Here is a 19,737-nt window from a genome sequence, read left to right as displayed (position 1 = left end):
CTGCAGCGTGCACCCAGCTAACCTCGCACATTACTGCAACGAGGCGCTTGCGTCGTACCGTTGCCTTCACGGAGAGCAGAGTTAGATTTTTCAGGATTCGTCACGACGCTCTTCTCTCGGCTTCTGTAAGCCGTAGCTAAAGCCCGATGTTCTCGTTCACAGAGAACAAGCCATTTTGCCTTACAATTCGTGTCGAAATTGCAATTGTGTTATTCTGACTGACAGATTCTCCAAAGAGACTCAGTGAACTCCTCGATCAAACAGCAGGTTTCCAGTAGGCGTGCCTGGCCCGTCTCCCTGAACGACTCAGTAACAGCACATCGAAAGACGGCTGAATTCTTATTTCCCATCAGGAAAAATAACAAAGCCAGGCTGAAATCTGGGAGTGTTTTGAGGGCAGATGGTATTAGCCTAGTAGTAAACACATTTTTGGCTGCTTCTTTTTTCTCCCTGGCTGCTTTGTTTAATGCGCTGAAAGAAAGCTGTTTGCTTGCAGAATCTTATTATAGAGCAGAAATATGCTTGTTCCAGAGAAGAGGGATTTAATTGGTTCCAAGTCAAATGATGGTAACAGGTGTCATGTCCCCAAACCAGGACGTGAAATGGGTTATTATAAAAAGAACTAATACATATTTTTTTTTCTGGCTCTTGCTCCCACCTGTTATGCAAGACGGCTGCCCCTTTCATGTTCCTCCTGACCATTTCCAGCAGCTTGAAGAGGTGGTTCACACGGCCCCGGGCACAAGAGCCGCGGGCGAACACACGGTGCTTGCCATTTTCTTTACCTTCCGCTTCAGCTCCTCTCCGCGAGTGTTTGCTACTGAGGCCTGCACAGCTGGATGCGAAGTGCAAGTTGGTCTTGATCCGTATGGCGGCTTCTCAGCCTCCGTGACCCTTCACGGAAGGAAGGAAGGAACATTGCTGATTCCCTCGATGCTGTGTTCCGCGAGATGGCGCAGGTCGAGGGAGCGTCTCTCTCTCTCTCCCGCTCAGTGCTATGAGCTACGGACAGTTTTTATCCTTATCTAGGCCCCAGACCCCAGGCTGTAGTGAAGCAGGATGGGTAGCGTATGGTAGTGAGATGGTGCCTCTCACTGACAGCAGCGACGTCGAGGTGGATCCCAGCTGAAGTCATGATCGTGGCCACACAGAAGCCGTGTGCCCTGGGGGCTCAACGGGTCAATAGCTGAACGTGGAAGGAAGACCAAGGCCAGCCCCTCCCTGGGACACACGGGATGTCACTGACATGTACTATGACTTGAGACTTCCTCGCAGCCTTGTCAAACTTCCCTTAGAACTGAATTGTGGTCTGCGATAATTCTACCCACCTCTCTTCCTTTCCCCCCCCGTCTCTTTCTCTTTCCATTTGATGGCTCTCTCAGTCTCTCGCTCTCTCTCTCTCCATGTTTTCTCTCTCAGGCATTTCCCCTAATTTATTTTCCCTTTGCACGTTTAGTCCCACCTTGACACCCACATCTCATGGGACCTGGCTAGTCAGGTATGTTATGTGTAGTGGAATGACATCTGTAGTTAACCTGCTGCGGAACCACATGTATCTTTTTGATCATTTCCCTTCAAAGGAGTTTTCTGTCCTAGGTGGTGTCTAGATCCTTGGATGAGTAGAAGAGATGTCGACCTCAGCTTCCCCCACTCAGGTTTGCTGGGCACACTCAGACACGTCTGGCTCTCAGGGGAAGAGGAGCAAACTGAGCCCCTTGTTGTACGTTCTAGAGCATCTATTATGATATTCTATTGGTTCTATGCACGGCTCGAGGACAAAAGAAATACAAAAAACCATCCCTGCCTTTGAAACGCAATCCGGTGAGTGAGACAAATAAAATCACACGTGCACCAAAAGCGATTGAGAATACAGTTAATGACCATGGCTCTTTCAAGGACACGGAAAGAGCTTCAAGACATAGGGTTTCCTCTTCCTTTGGGCTTGCACTGGTGTTTGGGTTAATGAGAAAGCATAGCAGAAAGCAGTTTCTTTCCTTCTGAGCAGCTCCATGGGCAGCGGGATGTCAAGATGCGAAGGTGGGAAAGGTGAGATGAATCATCGTATTCGCCCCCTCGATGGGCTAAGAGCTTATCACCTTTCATCAGGCCTTGCTGATTTCTTCCATCATGTCATAGACTTGACCCCGGAGTCATGGACTGACTTGAGGTGTTCAGTTTTTGCAAAGTAAAACGGTGGATGAAAATGGGGGAATAACCAGGCACAAGAGCTCAGCATTGAGTCTCAAAGCGTGTACTATACCGAAGAACGGGTGCCTAAGGGCCAAGCAGATCATCAGTACCCACGTCAGTGTGAACATTATTTACATGACCTTTTAAAAAAGTCTTTTAAAAAAGATTTTATTTATTTATTTGACACACAGAGATCACAAGTAGGCAGAGAAGCAGGCAGAGAGAGAGAGGGGGAAGCAGGCTTCCCGCTGAGCAGAGAGCCCGATGTGGGACTCGATCCCAGGACCCTGAGATCATGACCTGAGCCGAAGGCAGCAGCTTAACCCACTGAGCCACCCAGGCGCCCCGAAAGCAGAGGCTTTAACCTACTGAGCCACCCAGGTGCCCCAACATTTTTTAAAATATTGTATTTATTTACTAATTTGGCAGAGAAAGAGAGAATAAGCAGTGGGAGCAGCAGAGGGAGGGGGAGAATTAGGCTCCCCACTGAGCCGGGAGCCTAATGCGGAGCTCAATTCCAGGACCCTGGGATCACAACCTGACCAGAAGGCAGACGTTTAACTGACTGAGGTACCCAGGTGTCCCTTTACTTGACATTTTTGGCCTGTGGCTGAATTCTACTTTAATAGGCATAGAAATAACCTCAAAGGATTTTCTATTAAGTCTTCTTGTTGACGGGCAGAACAGCATCTTGAAAGAAAGTTGAGAGGGAATGCGTGCTGTTAAGTCTTGGGAACTGTTCACAGAAAGGAAAGTAGCAGCAGACTTCAAGGAAGGTTAATTGAAAGGGATGCTTTTGCTTTGGCACTGAGGTTTGAAATCTTGTTATTCTCAGGTTCTTAAAGGAGAGACAGTAATGTTGATCTATTTATTTATTTATTTATTGGGAAAAGACCTGCAAATCCTCAGGGCTAAACTATCCCCATAGGCCTTGAATAGTTGTCCAGTGACTTCGGGTGGCATATTTTTCTGGAGCGGGTCAGGTCAAACTGATAACAAGCTAAATTCTCAATGTAATCTCACTCTCTCATGACATCACAGGGTAATCCCCTACTATGCAGAAGCTTCTGAGCCTCTATCCGGGAATTTGACAATGTCCTGGGCAGAGTAGTCCCTGGTACAAAGTGGATAGACTTCAGTGGGACAACCAAGCAGGCCAACGGAAATGACTCATGAATAGGCAGTAGGGTTATCCCTCTCAGTTGCGTTGATACTGACCCCTTTTCACCAAACTGACCATGTTGGCCAGCTGTTTTAGAATATGTTAACATTCCCCCCATTATATATAATGTTTTAGAGATTGTACAGCGCATCCTGTTTTGAACATGTACAAAATAAATGCTTGTCTCCTACACACAATACCAGTCCCAGGGCATAGTATGAATTTGATTCTTCTTGACTCCAAAAAGATAACGGTTTTCCAGGGATCAGATCCCTTTACCAAAAATATCTTGGGAATTTGAGATTGTGTCTGTACAGCCCAAGCATGAATAAAAAGTAGTAGAAAGGATTCCCTACCCCCCCCCGCCCCGCGTTGAGAGGTGAGATTAAGAGCTAATAGAAATTTTCTTTATGATTTATTATTTTCAAATGCTCTTTAATAAATATATAACCTTTTGATTGCCCCCAACATAATTTTGAGTGGTTAAAAGAAGTACGGGCGTGGCTTGGCGACTAGGAAAACACTCCTAGCTTTTGAAATGATCTGGCAAGGGCTCGGAGGCAAAAGACAGAAATCTGACTACATTCGAGAGGGTTTGCCAGATGGCAACACATCAGTGCCAATGTTCGATTGAGCTATAATTATTATATACTATCTGTCACTTCACCAAGCTATCTTTTTACAAGGCGTGTGGTGACAGAATGTTGTCTTAACATTATCTGTCAGTGGGTTTATGTTGAAAATGAAGAAAAGGATGGAAAGTCTTTTAGTAACGTCTCTGCAGTATGAGGCCCGGTGGGGAGAGGACTGACAATGAACACAACGAGAGGGAGAATTTTGCTTGCTTATGCCTTCTGAAATGCATTATTTTGATTGACCCTGAATTTGGGAATTCAGAGGGGAATTTTCTCTGTTATCTGTAAGGAAGGGATTTGCTGAGCAAGCAGTTGCTGGGGTCCCAGGGAAAGTGTTTTGCTGATGTGCTTTCAAGTTCCGTTAAGTCGTTCAGGGCTCCATTTACCTCCAGACCTCAGGAATGTTGCTTGTAAACTCATTGTAGCAGCCTAGTTTTAGTTCGCGTTTATAACCGAAGGTTACACGCTTCTGTCTCTTGCAGAGAGGCTCCATAACTCACGATTGTGCTAGTGTCCACCATGTCTCCTTTTACCCCCCGACGTCTCTCCGAAGGACTGACTTTTGCTGTATGAATTTGCTGCAGGATTAGCTTACTGACAGAGAGACATAAACCATGCCTTCCACAGCTGTCTTGGATGAAACTGTATATTAATGTGTAAACTTCCAAAATATGGCTTAGCTGGAATGTTATGCAGAGCAGGTGACCGAGGAGATAGCTTTCACTGCTTGGATGAAGGTCAGTCTGGAGGAGCTGGAGATGTCTGTTGAATATAGGTGCCCCCACACTTTGGGGTGTGCGTGGGCAAGGCAGAGAATGCTGCACATTTCGGATAGTTAAGGACACGGGTGGGAAAACGAAGTTGTATTTTTTTAATACCCTCGTGTGATGAGTCGGGTGAACAGCCCATTTCAGTGTTATCTGTTAGTATTAGTCTATCGCTTTGGGTTTGTGTTGTTTGAAACACATGTTAGAGCTATTCATGAAGATGTGTAAGATAAATGTAAAATCCACATTAATCATGCCTACAGTCCATGGGAAAGGAAAATGTTAGGTTCTGTGTGGTGTTAGTACAAATAAGCAGCCAAAGGACTAGAGTCTTAGTCAACAGACGTCTATATTCCCCCGAAACACAAATAGCCTCAAACCGTTGGAGGTGGTTCCTTTGAGATGTTTCATCAGTGACATCACAGTGACTGCCACCGCCCTCAGACTACTTTAGGCCCTGCCCAGAGTCCAGGAGCCCAGAGAGCCTGGGAGACGAGCAGGAGTGGGAGCCTGAGGTGGAGAGAGAGAGAAGAAGCCTACTGCAGCCAGGTGTGTCCTTGATCCTCTTCAGGTGACAGCAGGATTTTTACACTTAGCAGAGAGAGAAAGAGAGAGAGGGAGTGTGTGTGTATGTGTGTGTGTGTGTGTGTGTGTGTGTGTGTACAAGTTATAAATGAGAAACACGAGGTGTATTTACATTCCTTTATGAAATAGGCAATACCTATTGTGTCCAGTATTTTTTACGATGTAAAGAGTATTATTTATTCTTATTTGTTTTTTTCCTTCCATCTTGTGGCATGCATTTCTACCCTCCTAATTCTCACAGCCTCCATTCAAAGAAGGTCAATGTCTATGTATTCAGGGCTTTCCTGGCTCTGGCAGTCACTTTGGATCACATGGTGGGACCTTGACTCTGGGGAATATTTACAACGAGGCCACAATCGTCTTTGTGGGGTAACAACAGACAAGTGGAAGGTTGCTGATCTGAACATCTGCCTAACCTTGGTATAAATGTATGTGATAGTGAAGTCCATTTCCTACTGTTAACCTGAGCGTTGATTCAATTGCATTCATTTTAAATTCTCACCTTCACTATTTGTGTTCTATTTATTTAAATCATACATTACACAGCAAATATTCAAGTTCACCATCAAAGTGCGAGTAATAGTAAGAAGTAAACTGTAGGAAAAAAGATGTATATGAGGTAGCCTGCCAATTCAGAGACTACTGGATAAAAATGCAAAGAATCATAAAACATATTTTGGACAATAATTATAAAGCAGCACCTGTCTACCATCACCCACATCAAGAAAGAGATCGTTGATGGCACCCCAGAAGTCCATTCTTGATGATCTCTCCCCTCTGCCCCACCATCTTGATTGCTGAGATAAATTTGTTTATTCTCTTCTTTATAATTTTACCACCGAGGTCAAGATTCCTAAACAACATGATTAAGTTCCCCATTCTGGGTTTTGTATAAATGGAATCACAGTCTGTTTGTCTTTTGTAAATTCTTCTTTGGCCAGACAGTTGCACCTGTGACAGCCATCTTGTTGTGTGTTGCTGTAGTTCATATATTTGCTTTGCTCTATAGCATTCAAGTATATGAATGTACCAAAATTCATCATCCATCCCATGGATGTTGATGAAGACCTGAGTGGTTTCCAGTTTGTGGATATTATGAAATGTGGCTGTGAACATTCTTATATATGGATCCTGGTGCACACACGCTTGAGTTTCTAAGAGCAGAAGTGAAATAGCTAGGTAATAGAGAGTTAGCATTAACAACCTTAATAAAAAATGTGAAATTGTTTTCCCAAAGTGTTGAAATTTTACACATGCTTTGTGTAGTCAGGACAGTTAGTTGAAGTAATAACTCATTCTTGTAATCACTCCAGTATCATAACCACAATTCTAACACCTAGTTCCAGTCTGCCAGTTCTGGTTCTGCTCTAAATTGCTACGTGCCATCATGCAAACAAGGTACCTCATCTCGCAGCTTCTTAGCTATAGTCGTGGAAGAGAGAATAATCGTGGTAATATTTGCCAGAGTTGTGAAAGTCACAGAGCTGTGACTGTCACACAAACAGAGCTGTGGACGGCTTTCAATAACATTTTCTGAGTATGTTCCTGTTGGGTCCCTCCCCACGGATCCCTTTATTTAAGAGATTAATCTAAAAAGCAGTTTGGGTGCAATAGTGATTTTGCCCTCCCTGAACTGGGTTGTTTTGATCATTATCAATAGAGCCTCTCTCTCTTTGCATATCTCTGTATTTCTCCAAAATGCACCCAAATAAATTAGTGTTTGGACCAGCACTAGATTTTATTAAGAGGGAAGAGTCTGATTCCCATTCCTTTGTGTCCAGGCTCCTGGCCTGGATTCGTCACCTCCCCTCTTCTCTCCCTATTCCGCTCTTCTAACACATTCTCTCTACTTCTTTTATCCATTTATTTTCTTCTGTTTACTTTCTCCTTCAAGCAAACCTTTGTGAAGAGTTTCATTGGAATTTGCTGCATCCTGGATGTGGAGGGTCGAAGGATGGGTAACCATTCAAAGGAAAATGATACAGAGATCATCATTATCGGCCATTTTTTAAAGCCAGATTCTGACAAGCTCCTAGTTGACACCATGTCCTTAGAACCTATGAGTTAATTACACCAACCATCCCATAATATGAAGAACGATCATTTAGTTGGTGTGTACAACTAATAATTCCACCCATTACTAGTATAATAACCATGGTAATTACAATTAATCATTCAGTTCCGTTAGATGGTTAAAAGACGCCATTCAGGCCGAAAGCACACTAACAACACTTCCTACCCCCTGAACTCCTACCCTTAACAGATAAACAAAACACACCTTCCCCCTAAACTTTTTTACTGCATAGAATCTAAAATTTTATCTTTAATCTTTCATTCGGTTTGCAAACACAGACTACTCATTATGCCACATCACTGAAGGCAACAATATCGTGGATTGCATTGCATATGTTCTCGAAGTACGATTTCCTGCATGTACGATCTGCACGCACTCTAAGGATACCATCCCTGCTCTGTGAAGTGTTTACAATATAGGCACATCCTGCACTTGACTAAAAATAGCTGGCAGAAACCCTTTTTGAAATAGAAGTACCCATGAGGTTAACACTTGCTCTGTCGACTGAGTGCCTGTTACGCGAGGGACTTTCAGTTGACCCTGGTGGGCCCGTGGCCGGCGCAGGGCTTAGAAGAGGCCAAGCAGCTGCTGCAAGACCTTCATGCACTCGCGGGCTTGGATGGAGACCTGTGGCAGCCCAGCCCTTAAGAGATGACAGGGCCCTGCTCCTGCATGCAAATCCAAGCAAGAACAAATACTAAATCATACCACTTTTAGGCTTTATTTTGTTGCTGCGACTTTGCTTGCTGGTACCCGACATTAGCAAGGCAAGCACATACATCCTGGGAGAGAGAAAATACAATATTTTGTGTTTTATCCAGAGGATCTATATATTCATCCCAGGAAAAATATTAGGACTTTGTTGGTCTTTGTGACATTGGGCAGAAAACCCAGGTTCTTATTAGTTAGGTTCTTCAGGCAAACAGAGCTAGTAGGGTGTGTGTGTGTGTGTGTGTGAAAGAGAGAGAGAGAGAGAGCCACATGTATATGTGAATATCAAGTCAGATGTAGGCAGATATATAGATAAAATTGGCTTAGGTGATTGTGGACGCTGACAAGTCCGGAATCTAGAGGGGAGGTCAGCAGACTGGAGACCCAGGAAGAGTTGCTGCCCTAGTCCAAAGATAGTTCGGAGGCTAGACATTTAAACAGATGTTGGCAGGGTTGATTCCTTCTGTGGCTTCCCTCCTTGTCTGGTAGATGACTGCCTTCCCTGCCTTCACACAGACTTCCTTCTTACATGTCTGTGTCCTCGCCTACTTTTCTTATAAGAACACCAGCTATTGTGGAACAGGGCACAACTTAATGGCCTCAGGCAAACTTAATTACCTCTTGAAAGACCCTTTCTTCAAATACAGTCATATATTGAGATACAGGGTGTTAGGGCTTCAACATGTAAATTTTGTTGGGGCCACCGTTCAGCCCATTACACTCTGCTCTTCCACAGCTAGGACAGCACCCTCACAAGTCTCCCCATTTTTCTTCATTACTTCCCACTAGGTGAGGACCAGCAGGAGGTCTTTGGCGTGCCCTCCAAAGTCCACCGTCCGTTCTCATCGAGCCAACTTGGAGAATGGGGATATCCACCCGAGAGCTGTTTCTCAACTTCACTATTGTCCTGATCACCGTAATTCTTATGTGGCTCCTTGTGAGGTCCTATCAGTACTGAGAAGCCATGTCACGCCCTGGGATTGACTGCAACTCTCGAGCTGCTGGACGTCCTGAGCACCCACTGCTGTCATGGGATGCCTTTCTCAGAACCCCAACTCACCTCTGACCCACAAGCACACCGTCTGAGGTCCTCTCCTGTTAGGATCGATTGTGTGTCCTCTAAAGATGCCGCCCACAAGAGCTGTCAAGTATCTGCAGTGAGCATTAGATCTATTCCTCAACTCTTCCTGCAAATGGGTTAGACAAACCACAAGGTTAAAATTAAATGATTCGTGATGACGTAGAATTGTAACAAACCCCTGATCTGTCTTCCCATATGTCCCTTCTCCCCACACTGTCTGCCGCCAAACTCTCCATCAACCCATCAGAAGAAAGAAATGTTAGAGGAAGTCATTGTCAACCCCTGTAGCTATCATGTGAATAAAGTGAAGTCAACTGCAAAATGACTTCTGGGATTTATTTCGGCTTCTACTTGTGGTGCTGCATTTGACCCTTGGCTGGGATTGAAGTGACAAATGTTACAGTATTTCTGGCATTTGAGATAAGCTGAGATGCTTCAACTGCTGGGGATTTGAAACTACATCAATTAAGATTTGTCACATTTCAAATAATTCTGTTGACTCAGGGTTCCTCAGACTTTCCCTCTGGAGTAGTCCTGAGGATGGAGGGAGACGAAATTTCAGTGGGAGGTCTGGGGCATAGCCTGAAGTGTCCCCTTGAAGCAAAAAAAATTCCCTTGAAGTCTTGCATTTTATCTTTAAAATTCACAAGAAATGGATATTGTACCCTATAACATCCGCTTGTTTGTTTTAATGTAAATATTTAAAATCATTGCCAAAGAGTAAAGTAAGACACGAATATTTCAGCTTATTACACATGATTATGCACTAGAACTAGTCACTAATAAACTACAGTTATAACAAGGAGAAAAACAGAAAATACACATTTACATATGTGTGTATGAAGTAGACATTTCTTAAACATGTTGCTAGGGGGCCCCATACAAAGAGACCATACTTGTTCTTTCTGCCACTTCTGGGAAAAGAAACGTTGATTCACCTCTTCTTTCCGAGCCCCCTCAGGAAGGTGCTCCCAGCTGAGAATTCAGTCCATCTCTGGGGCAGTGCCTGCCTAACATCATGGTTCTCAGCCCTGGCCGCCCAGCTTATGTGCTTAGGGGTGACTTTTTAAAGTATTTATTCGTGATCCTTTTTGGACCAATTAGGTAGAAGCCTTAGGGGGTAGAGCCCAAGCATCTGCATTTTCCCAGATTCCTCTAGATGATTCTGTTGTGCAGCCAGAGTCGCACTAGCACTTCTCAAACCTTGATGTGATTATGGATCATTGGAAGCGAGCATTCTGATTTGTTTCAATTCTAATTCAGTCTGGACTGGGGCCTGAGAGCCTACATTTTATTTTTATTTTTTAAAAAAATATTTTATTTATTTATTTGACAGAGAGAGATCACAAGTAGGCAGAGAGGCAGGCAGAGAGAGAGAGGGGGAAGCAGGCTCACCGCTGAGCAGAGAGCCTGATGTGGGGCTTGATCCCAAGACCGTAGGATCATGACCTGAGCCGAAGGCAGAGGCTTTAACCCACTGAGCCACCCAGGCACCCCCTACATTTTATTTTTTTAATTATTATTTTTAAAACTATTTTATTTATTTATTTGACAGAGCGAGCACAAGCAGAGGGAGCAGAAGAAGGAGAAGCAGGATCCCCTCTGAGCAAGGAGCCCAATGCAGGACTTGATCCAAGAACTTGGATCATGACCTGAGCCAAAGGCACACGCCTCACCGACTGAACCACCCAGGCACCCCAAAAGGAGATCCCACTTTAAACAATCTTCTTGGTGAGGCTGGTGCTGTGGTCCAGGGTCTGCACATGAATCAACGCGTTAGAATCACCTGGGATCTTCAGAAAACCATCCAAACTTGAGCCCCCTTCCCAGGGGTTTGCAATCTAATTGGTCTGGGGTGAACCCAAACATCATTCTTTTTCAGAAGGATTCCAGGTGATTCTTCTGTGCAACCAATTACGAACCCGGATATAATTAAGGGAAAAATTGTTTTTTTGAAGGGTTCCCAGCAAAAGTTAGGAAATAGCAGTGTATGGTCCTCAATGTCCTGTTCCTCATTTTATTTCATTTCTTTCAAGATTGATTTATTTATTTTGGAGGGGAGGGGCAGAGGGAAAGGGGGAGGGAAAGCAGTGGACACCTCCCTCGCCCCACCCAGCCTTGAGCTCCGAGTCTGGTGAGACCGATGCAGGGCTCCATCTCAGGACCCTGAGATCGTGACCTGAGCCAAAATCAAGAGTCGGTCCTGAGCCAGGTGGCCCTCCCCTTCCTATGTTAGAGTCAGACTACACACAGGGATGTGCAGTCGTTAATTTAGTGCGCAGTGCGCCTCCTCCTAGACAAGGGGATCAGGGGCCCTTGGCAGAGGGTTATTAGTCTCTCCCTCACGCTAAGAAGACCTCAGGCAATCTACGGCTGTTTGTGTCTGCGTTTGAGAAGGTGTGTGTATGCAGGTGGAGCAAGGAGTGGACAAAATGAGTGACAAGTCTCATCACCTCAGTCAGTGCTGGTGCCGACACTTACCAGACCCGCCAAGTACCGAGTCTGCTGTATACAAAGTTCTGTACTGGGCACTTTCCGCGTCTTACCCCATTTAGTAGATGTGGGAGCTGAGGACCACAGACCTCACTCGCCAGGGTGACAAAAGCACCATGCTTGTCTCTGTCAGGACTGCAAACAAATCATGCTTTATTATAGATCTCCAAACCATTTGATTATAAGGTTTTTTTTTTTTTAAAGATTTTATTTATTTATTTGACAGACAGAGATCACAAGTAGGCAGAGAGGCAGGCAGAGAGAGAGAGGGGGAAGCAGGCTCCCTGCTGAGCCCACTGTGGGGCTCGATCCCATCAACTCTGAGATCATGACCTGAGCCGAAGGCAGAGGCTTAACCCACTGAGCCACCCAGGCGTCCCTGATTATAAGTTTTCACCTTCACGTTCTTTAGCATTCTAGAACGTCACGCTAATGAGATAAAGGTAACAGCTGTAATTCTCTATGTAATTTCTCTGCTCTCTTGCCTTTCTCTTCCTCACTTGCTGTGATTGGATCTCCTGATGGGACCCATTTGCAGACCACAATATGAATCGCCTCTGCGGGCATAGAACAGCCATTAGCAAATGTATCTGATTTCCTCCGGGTTCAGGAGTCCTAGTCATTATTCCTAAATTCCTGTTTGACTTATAAGTCCCCCCCACCTTTTTTAAGACTGTATTTATTTGAGAAGAATGAGCAAGAGAACATGAGTGGGGGGGGGGCAAAGGGAGAGGGAGCAGGAGACTCCCCATGGAGCAGGGAGCCCAATGTGGGTTCAATCCTAGAACCCCAGGATCATGACCTGAGCCGAAGGCAGACACTTCATTGATGGAGACATCCAGGAGTCCTCTAAGTCTCCTTTTATGTACAACCTTCCCTGAGTCCTCAGGTACCTGAATGATCACAGTTCCCTCAGTGTTGGCCTCACACACTGAAACAAGATGCTAGTTCTCGGCAACCAGAAGGCTGGATCCTACTTGTTATTCCAGCTCAGGAGCTTGAACGATCGCTAGCTTTAGTTTAGTTCGATCTTTAGTTCGTTCAATTTGACAAGCACCTATATGGAACTAGAATGTGTTGGGCATTATACCACCACTGGGGATGATAAAATAGCTAATAAGACGGGCAAGCCCCCTGCTCAAGGAGCATTTCATTTACTGAGGGAGACAGATATATGACTGTGTGGTTATAATAGCGTAAGTTCTTCAATGGGAGGATAGGGTGGGTGTTGTTGGAAGAATTTCCAGGCAGAGGGAACAGCAAGAATAGAACTTCAAAGGTCAGACAGCTTGGCAATTCCAGGAAATTGAAAGTATCACCACAGCTAAAGCACAAGAACCTCTCCAACCAGACAGAAGTCATACCCCATGAGGGCGGGTCTCAAGGTTCTGACTGCCTCTGATATTCAAAGTTGGACGGTCTCTGGTTTTCCTCACTGTCATGCCTCCTCACTCACTGGAAGGGATCTCTGGCCCCCAGCAATCATCTGAATCATGCCTGGGCTTACATAGGAACCTGACACTGGGCCTGGGAACACCTGGCCACATGTACCCCCAGCAGTGAGGAGAGTTCTCCCCACTACCAACTCACCCTTGGGATAGCTCTCTGTTGGGTAATGATCTCTTTTCCTCACGAACTCCAGACTGCCCATTCAAGCACCTTGTAAAGCTGAGCTGCTCATAGTACAGTGGCAACCAACCATATAAATTTTAAAATGAGTTTGGAAGTTTTCCTTCCATTTCCATTTTTTAAAAAAGATTTTATTTATATATTTGACAGAAAGAGATCACAAGTAGGCAGAGAGACAGGCAGAGAGAGAGAGGAGGAAGCAGACTCCCTGCTGAGCAGAAAGCCCTATGCGGGGCTCGATCCCAGGACCCTGAGATCATGACCCGAGCCAAAGGCAGCGGCTTAACCCACTGAGCCACCCAGGCGCCCCCCATTTCCATTTTTTGGAATAGTTTCAGGAGAATAGGTATTAGTTCTTCTTTAAATGTTTGGTAGAATTCCCCTGGGAAGCCGTATGGGCCTGGGCTCTTGTTTTTTGGGAGACTTTTGATTACTACTTCAATTTCCTTGCTGGTTTTGGTCTGTTCAGGTTTTCTATTTCTTCCTCGTTCATGTTTGGTAGTTTATACATTCTAGGAATTCATCCATTTCTTCCAGATTGTCAAATTTGCTGGTGTATAGATGCTCCTAATATATTCTTATTATTGTTTGTATTTCTTTGGTGTTGGTTGTGATCTCTCCTCTTTCGCTCATGATTTTATTTATTTAGGTCCTTTCTTTTTTCTTTTTGATAAGTCTGGCCAGGAGTTTATCAATCTTATTAATTCTTTCAAAGAACCAGCTCCCAGTTTCATTGATCTCGTCTACTGTTCTTTTGGTTTCTGTTTCAGTGATTTCTGCTCTGGTCTTTATTATTTCTTTTCTCCTGCTGGGTTTAGGCTTTCTTTCCTATTCTTTCTCCAACTCCTTTAGGTGTAGGGTTAGGCTGTGTACTTGAGACCTTTCTTGTTTCTTGAGAAACGCTTGTATCGCTATATGCTTTCCTCTCAGGACCACCTTTGCTGCATGCAAAAGATTCTAAACAGTTATATTTTCATTTTCATTTGTTTCCATGAATTTTTAAAAATTCTTCTTTATTCCTGGTTGACCCATTCCTTCTTTAGTAGGGTGCTCTTTAGCTTCCATGTATTTGAGTTCTTTCCAACTTTCCTCTTATGATTAAGTTTGAGTTTCAAAGCACTGTGGTCTGAAAATGTGTAGGAATGATCCCAATCTTTTGGTACTGGTTGAGACCTGATTTGTGATCCAGGATGTGATCTGTTTTGGAGAATGTTCCATGTGCTCTCAAGAAGAATGTGTATTCTGTTGCTTTGGGATGGAATGTTCTGAATATGTCTGTGATGTTCGTCTGGCCCAGTGTGTCATTTAGAGCTTTTATTTCCTTGTTGATCTTTTGCTTAGATGATCTGTCCATTTCAGTGAGGGGGTATTAAAGTCTCCTACTTTTACTGTATTATTGTCAATGTGTTTCTTTGATTTTGTAATTCATTGGCTTATATAATTGGCTGTTCCCATGTTAGGGGCGTAAATATTTACAAATGTTAGATTTTCTTGTTGTAGAGACCCTTTAAGTATGATATAATGTCCTTCTTGATCTCTTATTATAGTCTTTGGTTTGAAATCTAATTTATCTGATAGAAGTATTGCCAACCTAGCTTTCTTTTGATGTCCATTAGCATGGTAAATGGTTTACTGCTGCAGAATCCTTCTTTAGAAGGCAGTCTCACATGAAAAGGTAAAGGTTGGATGTGCAGTTTTATTTTCTTCCACCTTCTTCCTATTCTTATTTGTTTAGAGTCAAAAGAGCAAGATTCGCAGAAAAAAAGGTGTTTCTTGTTCCATGGAGAGAGAAAGAAAAAGAGAGAACAAGCGGTGGAGAGGGAGGGAGAAGCAGACTCCCTGCTGAACAGGGATCCTGATGCAGGGCTCCCTCCCAGGACGCTGCCATCATGACCTGAGCTGAAGGCAGCCACCGAACTGACTGAGCACCCCAGGTGTGCGTCCCTAGGACACAATTCTTGTGCCATTCCACATGCCCACCAGCCATTTGGGTGCGTGAGATCTGTCATTCCTGTATGGGATCCCAGAGCCTTCCTTAGCAGGAAGGTATGTGTGTTACCTCCTTGAGACCTCACTACCCAGAATACTGTTCTGAATACCTAGAGTACCCCCATTAGGTAGGGATCAAATAAACTAAACTGGTTCTGTGCCTCTTTCCTCCACACACATTACCTAGCATTCTCCTAGATGTGTTTTATCATTTTCTTGCTTTTAGAATGTCTTTTAAAAATTTTTGGCATGGAAGGCCTTTTTGAGCTGACTTATGTCTACCTGTAACTTCTCTTCTGTTTACCTGTCCCACGTGCCCCACTCCATCCCTCATTTCCCACTATCTCTTACTATTTGTAGTTTTCAAGTATGCCACGCTCTCTTACAGTGGTGTGACCTTGTACATCTCTTCCCTTTGCCTGAATTTTCTTCTCTTTCTTTTCCTGGCTAATGCATTTGTTAAGATTGACATTAAGTGTTATTACTTCTTGGAGGTTATCCCCAGATGATTCTCTTTATGAGTTTCATGCCTCACGTGTTCTTAGCCCTTATCCCATTGCATAGTTTGTTGTCTCTCTCATTTCTTTTTAGCCCATGGGTGAGTGGGGGTGGGGGGTCTCATTTCAAAGCTAAATTTTAGTTCCTAGCTGGTGGACCATCATCACTAGGTAAGTATCCATTGAATCCATCAGGAAATGCTTGGCTGGATGTAATAATCCTGGGAATAGACATGTACCTATTTCTTTGATTAGATACATGATCTCTGCTCACCACAGTGTAAGAAGAGGGAGCATGAAATCTGTGCTCTGAAAACTCTCTCACAGTAATGAACAAAGCAAACTTCCTTTAAACTTTAGACAGTTGAAACAGCTTTTCCAAAGGCAGTTTGCATCTTTATGAAGTATTCATGGGGCTTGCTTCTTTTGATCTATCTCTGTCACCACCATAAACAGTTTGACAGTATTTAGGAATGACTCAGCAAAGCCCAATGTGTTGAGCTCATATTTGAGTTCATCTACACAAACAGGGTGATACTGAAGAAATTTCCATTTTTTAAGTTGTATAAAGTTAGGGTTAAACTTCATTTATAAACACCATAGTTAAATAAAACCTACAGTCTACCTACTGTGTGTAAATAAGAGAAACTTATTTCTTTTATCTTGTTAAGTATCCATTTTCATTCATACCTTAAGAGTGAGAAGCCTGGACAGAAAGGCTCAGAAAGGACAGTTGATTAGTCCTAAGACAGAGCTAAGGAGAGGTGGAGCTGAGAAGCAAATCCAGTTCTTTCCAGCTCTGACCACAGAGAGCTCTTTTGAATCACATGGCTTCCCCTTTGCATTATCAGAAGGCACAATCCCTTAATCTGGGCTGTAAGTGCCAAAGGATAGTATATATCAGAGGTCTCCAGGCAAATAATTTAATTGCTCTATAGGTCAAACATACAGGGTGTGTAATATACATAACTCTATTTCCTAAGAGTTTGATACAAAGTCCTGGAATCATCTTTTCTTTGTTAGTCAACTGAGCAGTAGACAAGAAAGGACAAGAATACTGATGGGTGATTTAAGCTGTTTTCAATGAGTCAGTGTTAGGATTAAGTAGAAATGACAGCTCTGTCTACAGCACTAGCCTCTTATACACACTTGTAGGAGTTTGTCACATGGAGATGTTTTCATCTCCCATTCATTAGATCATTTTAAAATAAAGCACTGGAAAAAGTACGGTTTTTGGATTCACAGACTATATTTTGTGTATTAACCTGTGACCCCAGACAAATTACCCAACTTTTGTGAGCCACAGTTTTCTTAGCCAGAACAATAGAGAATAATATTTTCTTTGTAGGAAGTTTAGACATTATTTAGATATCCTGCGTTTAAGTAGAGTGTCTGGAAATGAGCAAATACTCATTAAACAATAGTTAGTATTGTAACATAAATAAAGCATATACAATGTTTGGAACATTGTAACCCTTGGTGGTAAGGGATTCCGCTAAGATTTCAATGCTATTTCTTTTAAGAGGGAAAATGAAACACTTTGTAAAGTTTGATTTTTTTTTTTTTTTTTAAAGCAGAGGAAAGGGATAGGAGAATTGCTGATTCCTTTACTCCAAAAGAGTACAGTATTTTCTCAAAATGTGAGGACCATTTGAATGATACCTGGATTCCTGTGCCAACCCCAAATCTACTGATGGAATCTCTAGGAGTAGGGTCTGGCTTGCTATCTTTTAAGCTTGCTGCCTAGATGATTCTTATTTCCCTAAAGCTTGAGAACCACGTATCTGCAACATCCACACATGCCAACCCACAAGATTTGCATCTCTAATACTATTAAGGATTTGGGTGCTGGCTGGACTCACAAATTCTCCCACTTTCACTTTCTCAGAGGGATCACAGAATTCTCACTCAATCCCCTTGAACTGCTAATTTATGTTCTTGTTCCTCCCTGTCTTTACAGGGAAAGCTCTCCTTGCACCCTCTATACCCTATTCTTAGTCGTTCCCACGCTGGATCTATAGATTCTCTCTCAAAAGCATTTGCTTCTTTGTACCTGCAGATTCAGATGCTCTCTACACCTCCACTAATACTAATACTAATACTAATACTAATACTATACTAATTCTATTTCTAAACCTGAGGTTGTGTAATGTATTAGCTTGTATACAAGAGTTCTATTTGGATACATTTTCAAAGAAAATATTGGAACTGTCACTCAAATTTTGAAGCGTTAGAAACATAAACTTCAAGAGATCTTCCAAATTATGTTCCCATTTGACCTCACCTTCTTCCTGGCAATGAGACTGCACCCAAGGCTAGAACATCAGCAGAAAGCAGTCTTCTCATTAGACCTCAGATTTAAAAAATGCAGAACTTTGTTATGTTCTCCCTGTGTGGGTAAAGTGAAAATGACTTTTCTCAGCAGCAGCTGTTTCATCCAGGGTCTGCCTGATGTGATACTGGTCTGGTAGCAATGTTCACAGGCTCCAGACAATACTGTCTGACCTAGATCCACCTGCGAATTGCTTCTCTTCCAACCACTTAGTCACTTTAGAGTCCTCTGACACAGCCTCAAAAAGGCCACGGAGGAAAAAAAAAAGTCTATTTTCAACACATGCTATAGTGACATGTAAAGTGATACCCAGCCCTCCCTCCCAAGTCCTGCCAAGTCCTAAGATGATTTGTCTTCACAATGCAACCTGTCTTAAATCCACTAACTTTAACAATGGTTCTGGACCAGTTCATTTTGAATACCACTTATGAAAGATCATATCATTGACATTGATTATTCTTGATGATTAGCCTCTAAGCCATAATGTGTTCTCTTCCTGAGAATGCATATTTCATGATAGGTATCATGAAATATATTTTCCTTGAAAATGTCTGTACTTGTTCCCATCTTTTCTATCTTCTCCTGATATTTTCAGAAGCTTATATTTATACCATAATGATTAATGTGACTATTGACTGAGGCTATACTTAATCTGTAAATCAATCCCCCAAATAAAAGCACATTTTTTTCTATTTACAGCGAAAAGTCAAAGCAAGCCTCATCTTTAGTCCTAGCTACATAAACCACATGACCCCTCTTCTATGGAGATGAGAATGAAGGAATATCTCCTATGGGAGAAAAGGATGCAGTAGTACCCAATAATAAGGCATGTATTTTGGTAAGTACTATTCTTTATTTGCAATTCAAAGATGTGCTTCTGAATATTAGATATGATGACTTAAAAAAAAAAAAGGTAACAGAAGTCTTTTTCTACCTGGGTGCCAATCAAAAAAAGAACTCAGCCTTTTTTTTTTTTTTTTTTTTTTTCAGGAGTGAAATAAATGCTGGGTGGTAGTTTTATGGTTTTATTAACACAAATGTGATATGCACACAAACTGTCTATTCATTTTCTTCACTGCATAGCCCGGCTTGGGGACTGGTGACTCTGGTTGCCAGCTGGGCTATTTTGTCCACATCTTTGTGGTTCTTGGAGGAGATATTGTGAGCAGTCTCTGCACAGTCAGCTTTATTGTACATCAACAGCACTTCAAGCTCCTTGACATTGTGGAGTAGGAACTTCCGGAAGCCACTGGGCAACATGCGCTTTGTTGTCTTGTTGCTTCTGTAACCAATGTTGGGCATCAAGATCTGGCTCCTGAATCTTCTGTACACCCTATTGTCAATGCTTCTGGGTTTCCACCAGTTGTGCTTAATTTGGACATATTGGTCTGACGGGTTCCGGATGAACCTCTTGGTTCTCTCTCTTTTTTTTTTTTTTATATAATTTTTTATTTTTTATAAACATATATTTTTATCCCCAGGGGTACAGGTCTGTGAATCACCAGGTTTACACACTTCACAGCACTCACCAAAGCACATACCCTCCCCAATGTCCATAATCCCACCCCCTTCTCCCAAACCTTCTCTTTTTA

The 19,737-nt window shown here is 43.0% G+C and overlaps 1 protein-coding gene across 3 annotated transcripts; it reads left to right on the top strand.

Annotated features, from left to right (window-relative positions):
* The first annotated feature begins 5,217 nt into the window (after nt 1-5,217).
* On the top strand, nt 5,218-18,976 carry SLN (sarcolipin). 3 transcript variants are annotated; one of them, XM_082682785.1, is made up of 2 exons: nt 5,218-5,303; nt 8,914-9,517. In XM_082682785.1, exon 2 carries the CDS (start codon nt 8,987-8,989, stop codon nt 9,080-9,082), a length of 96 nt encoding a protein of 31 aa, XP_082538911.1. In that variant the 5' UTR covers nt 5,218-5,303; nt 8,914-8,986; the 3' UTR covers nt 9,083-9,517. The 3 variants fall into 3 exon arrangements, 2 of the variants coding, with proteins under 2 accessions (XP_082538911.1, XP_082538912.1); XM_082682786.1 differs by having other exon boundaries at nt 5,244-5,325; XR_014298668.1 differs by lacking the exon at nt 8,914-9,517 and adding an exon at nt 18,845-18,976 and having other exon boundaries at nt 5,246-5,303.
* The last annotated feature ends 761 nt before the right edge of the window (nt 18,977-19,737 follow it).

This window comes from Mustela nivalis (genome assembly GCF_964662115.1).
Source record: "Mustela nivalis genome assembly, chromosome: 9".
NCBI classification, from domain to species: domain Eukaryota; kingdom Metazoa; phylum Chordata; class Mammalia; order Carnivora; family Mustelidae; genus Mustela; species Mustela nivalis.
The sequence above is the reverse complement of the archived record's forward strand: the minus strand, read 5'-3'. Positions and strand labels throughout refer to the sequence as shown.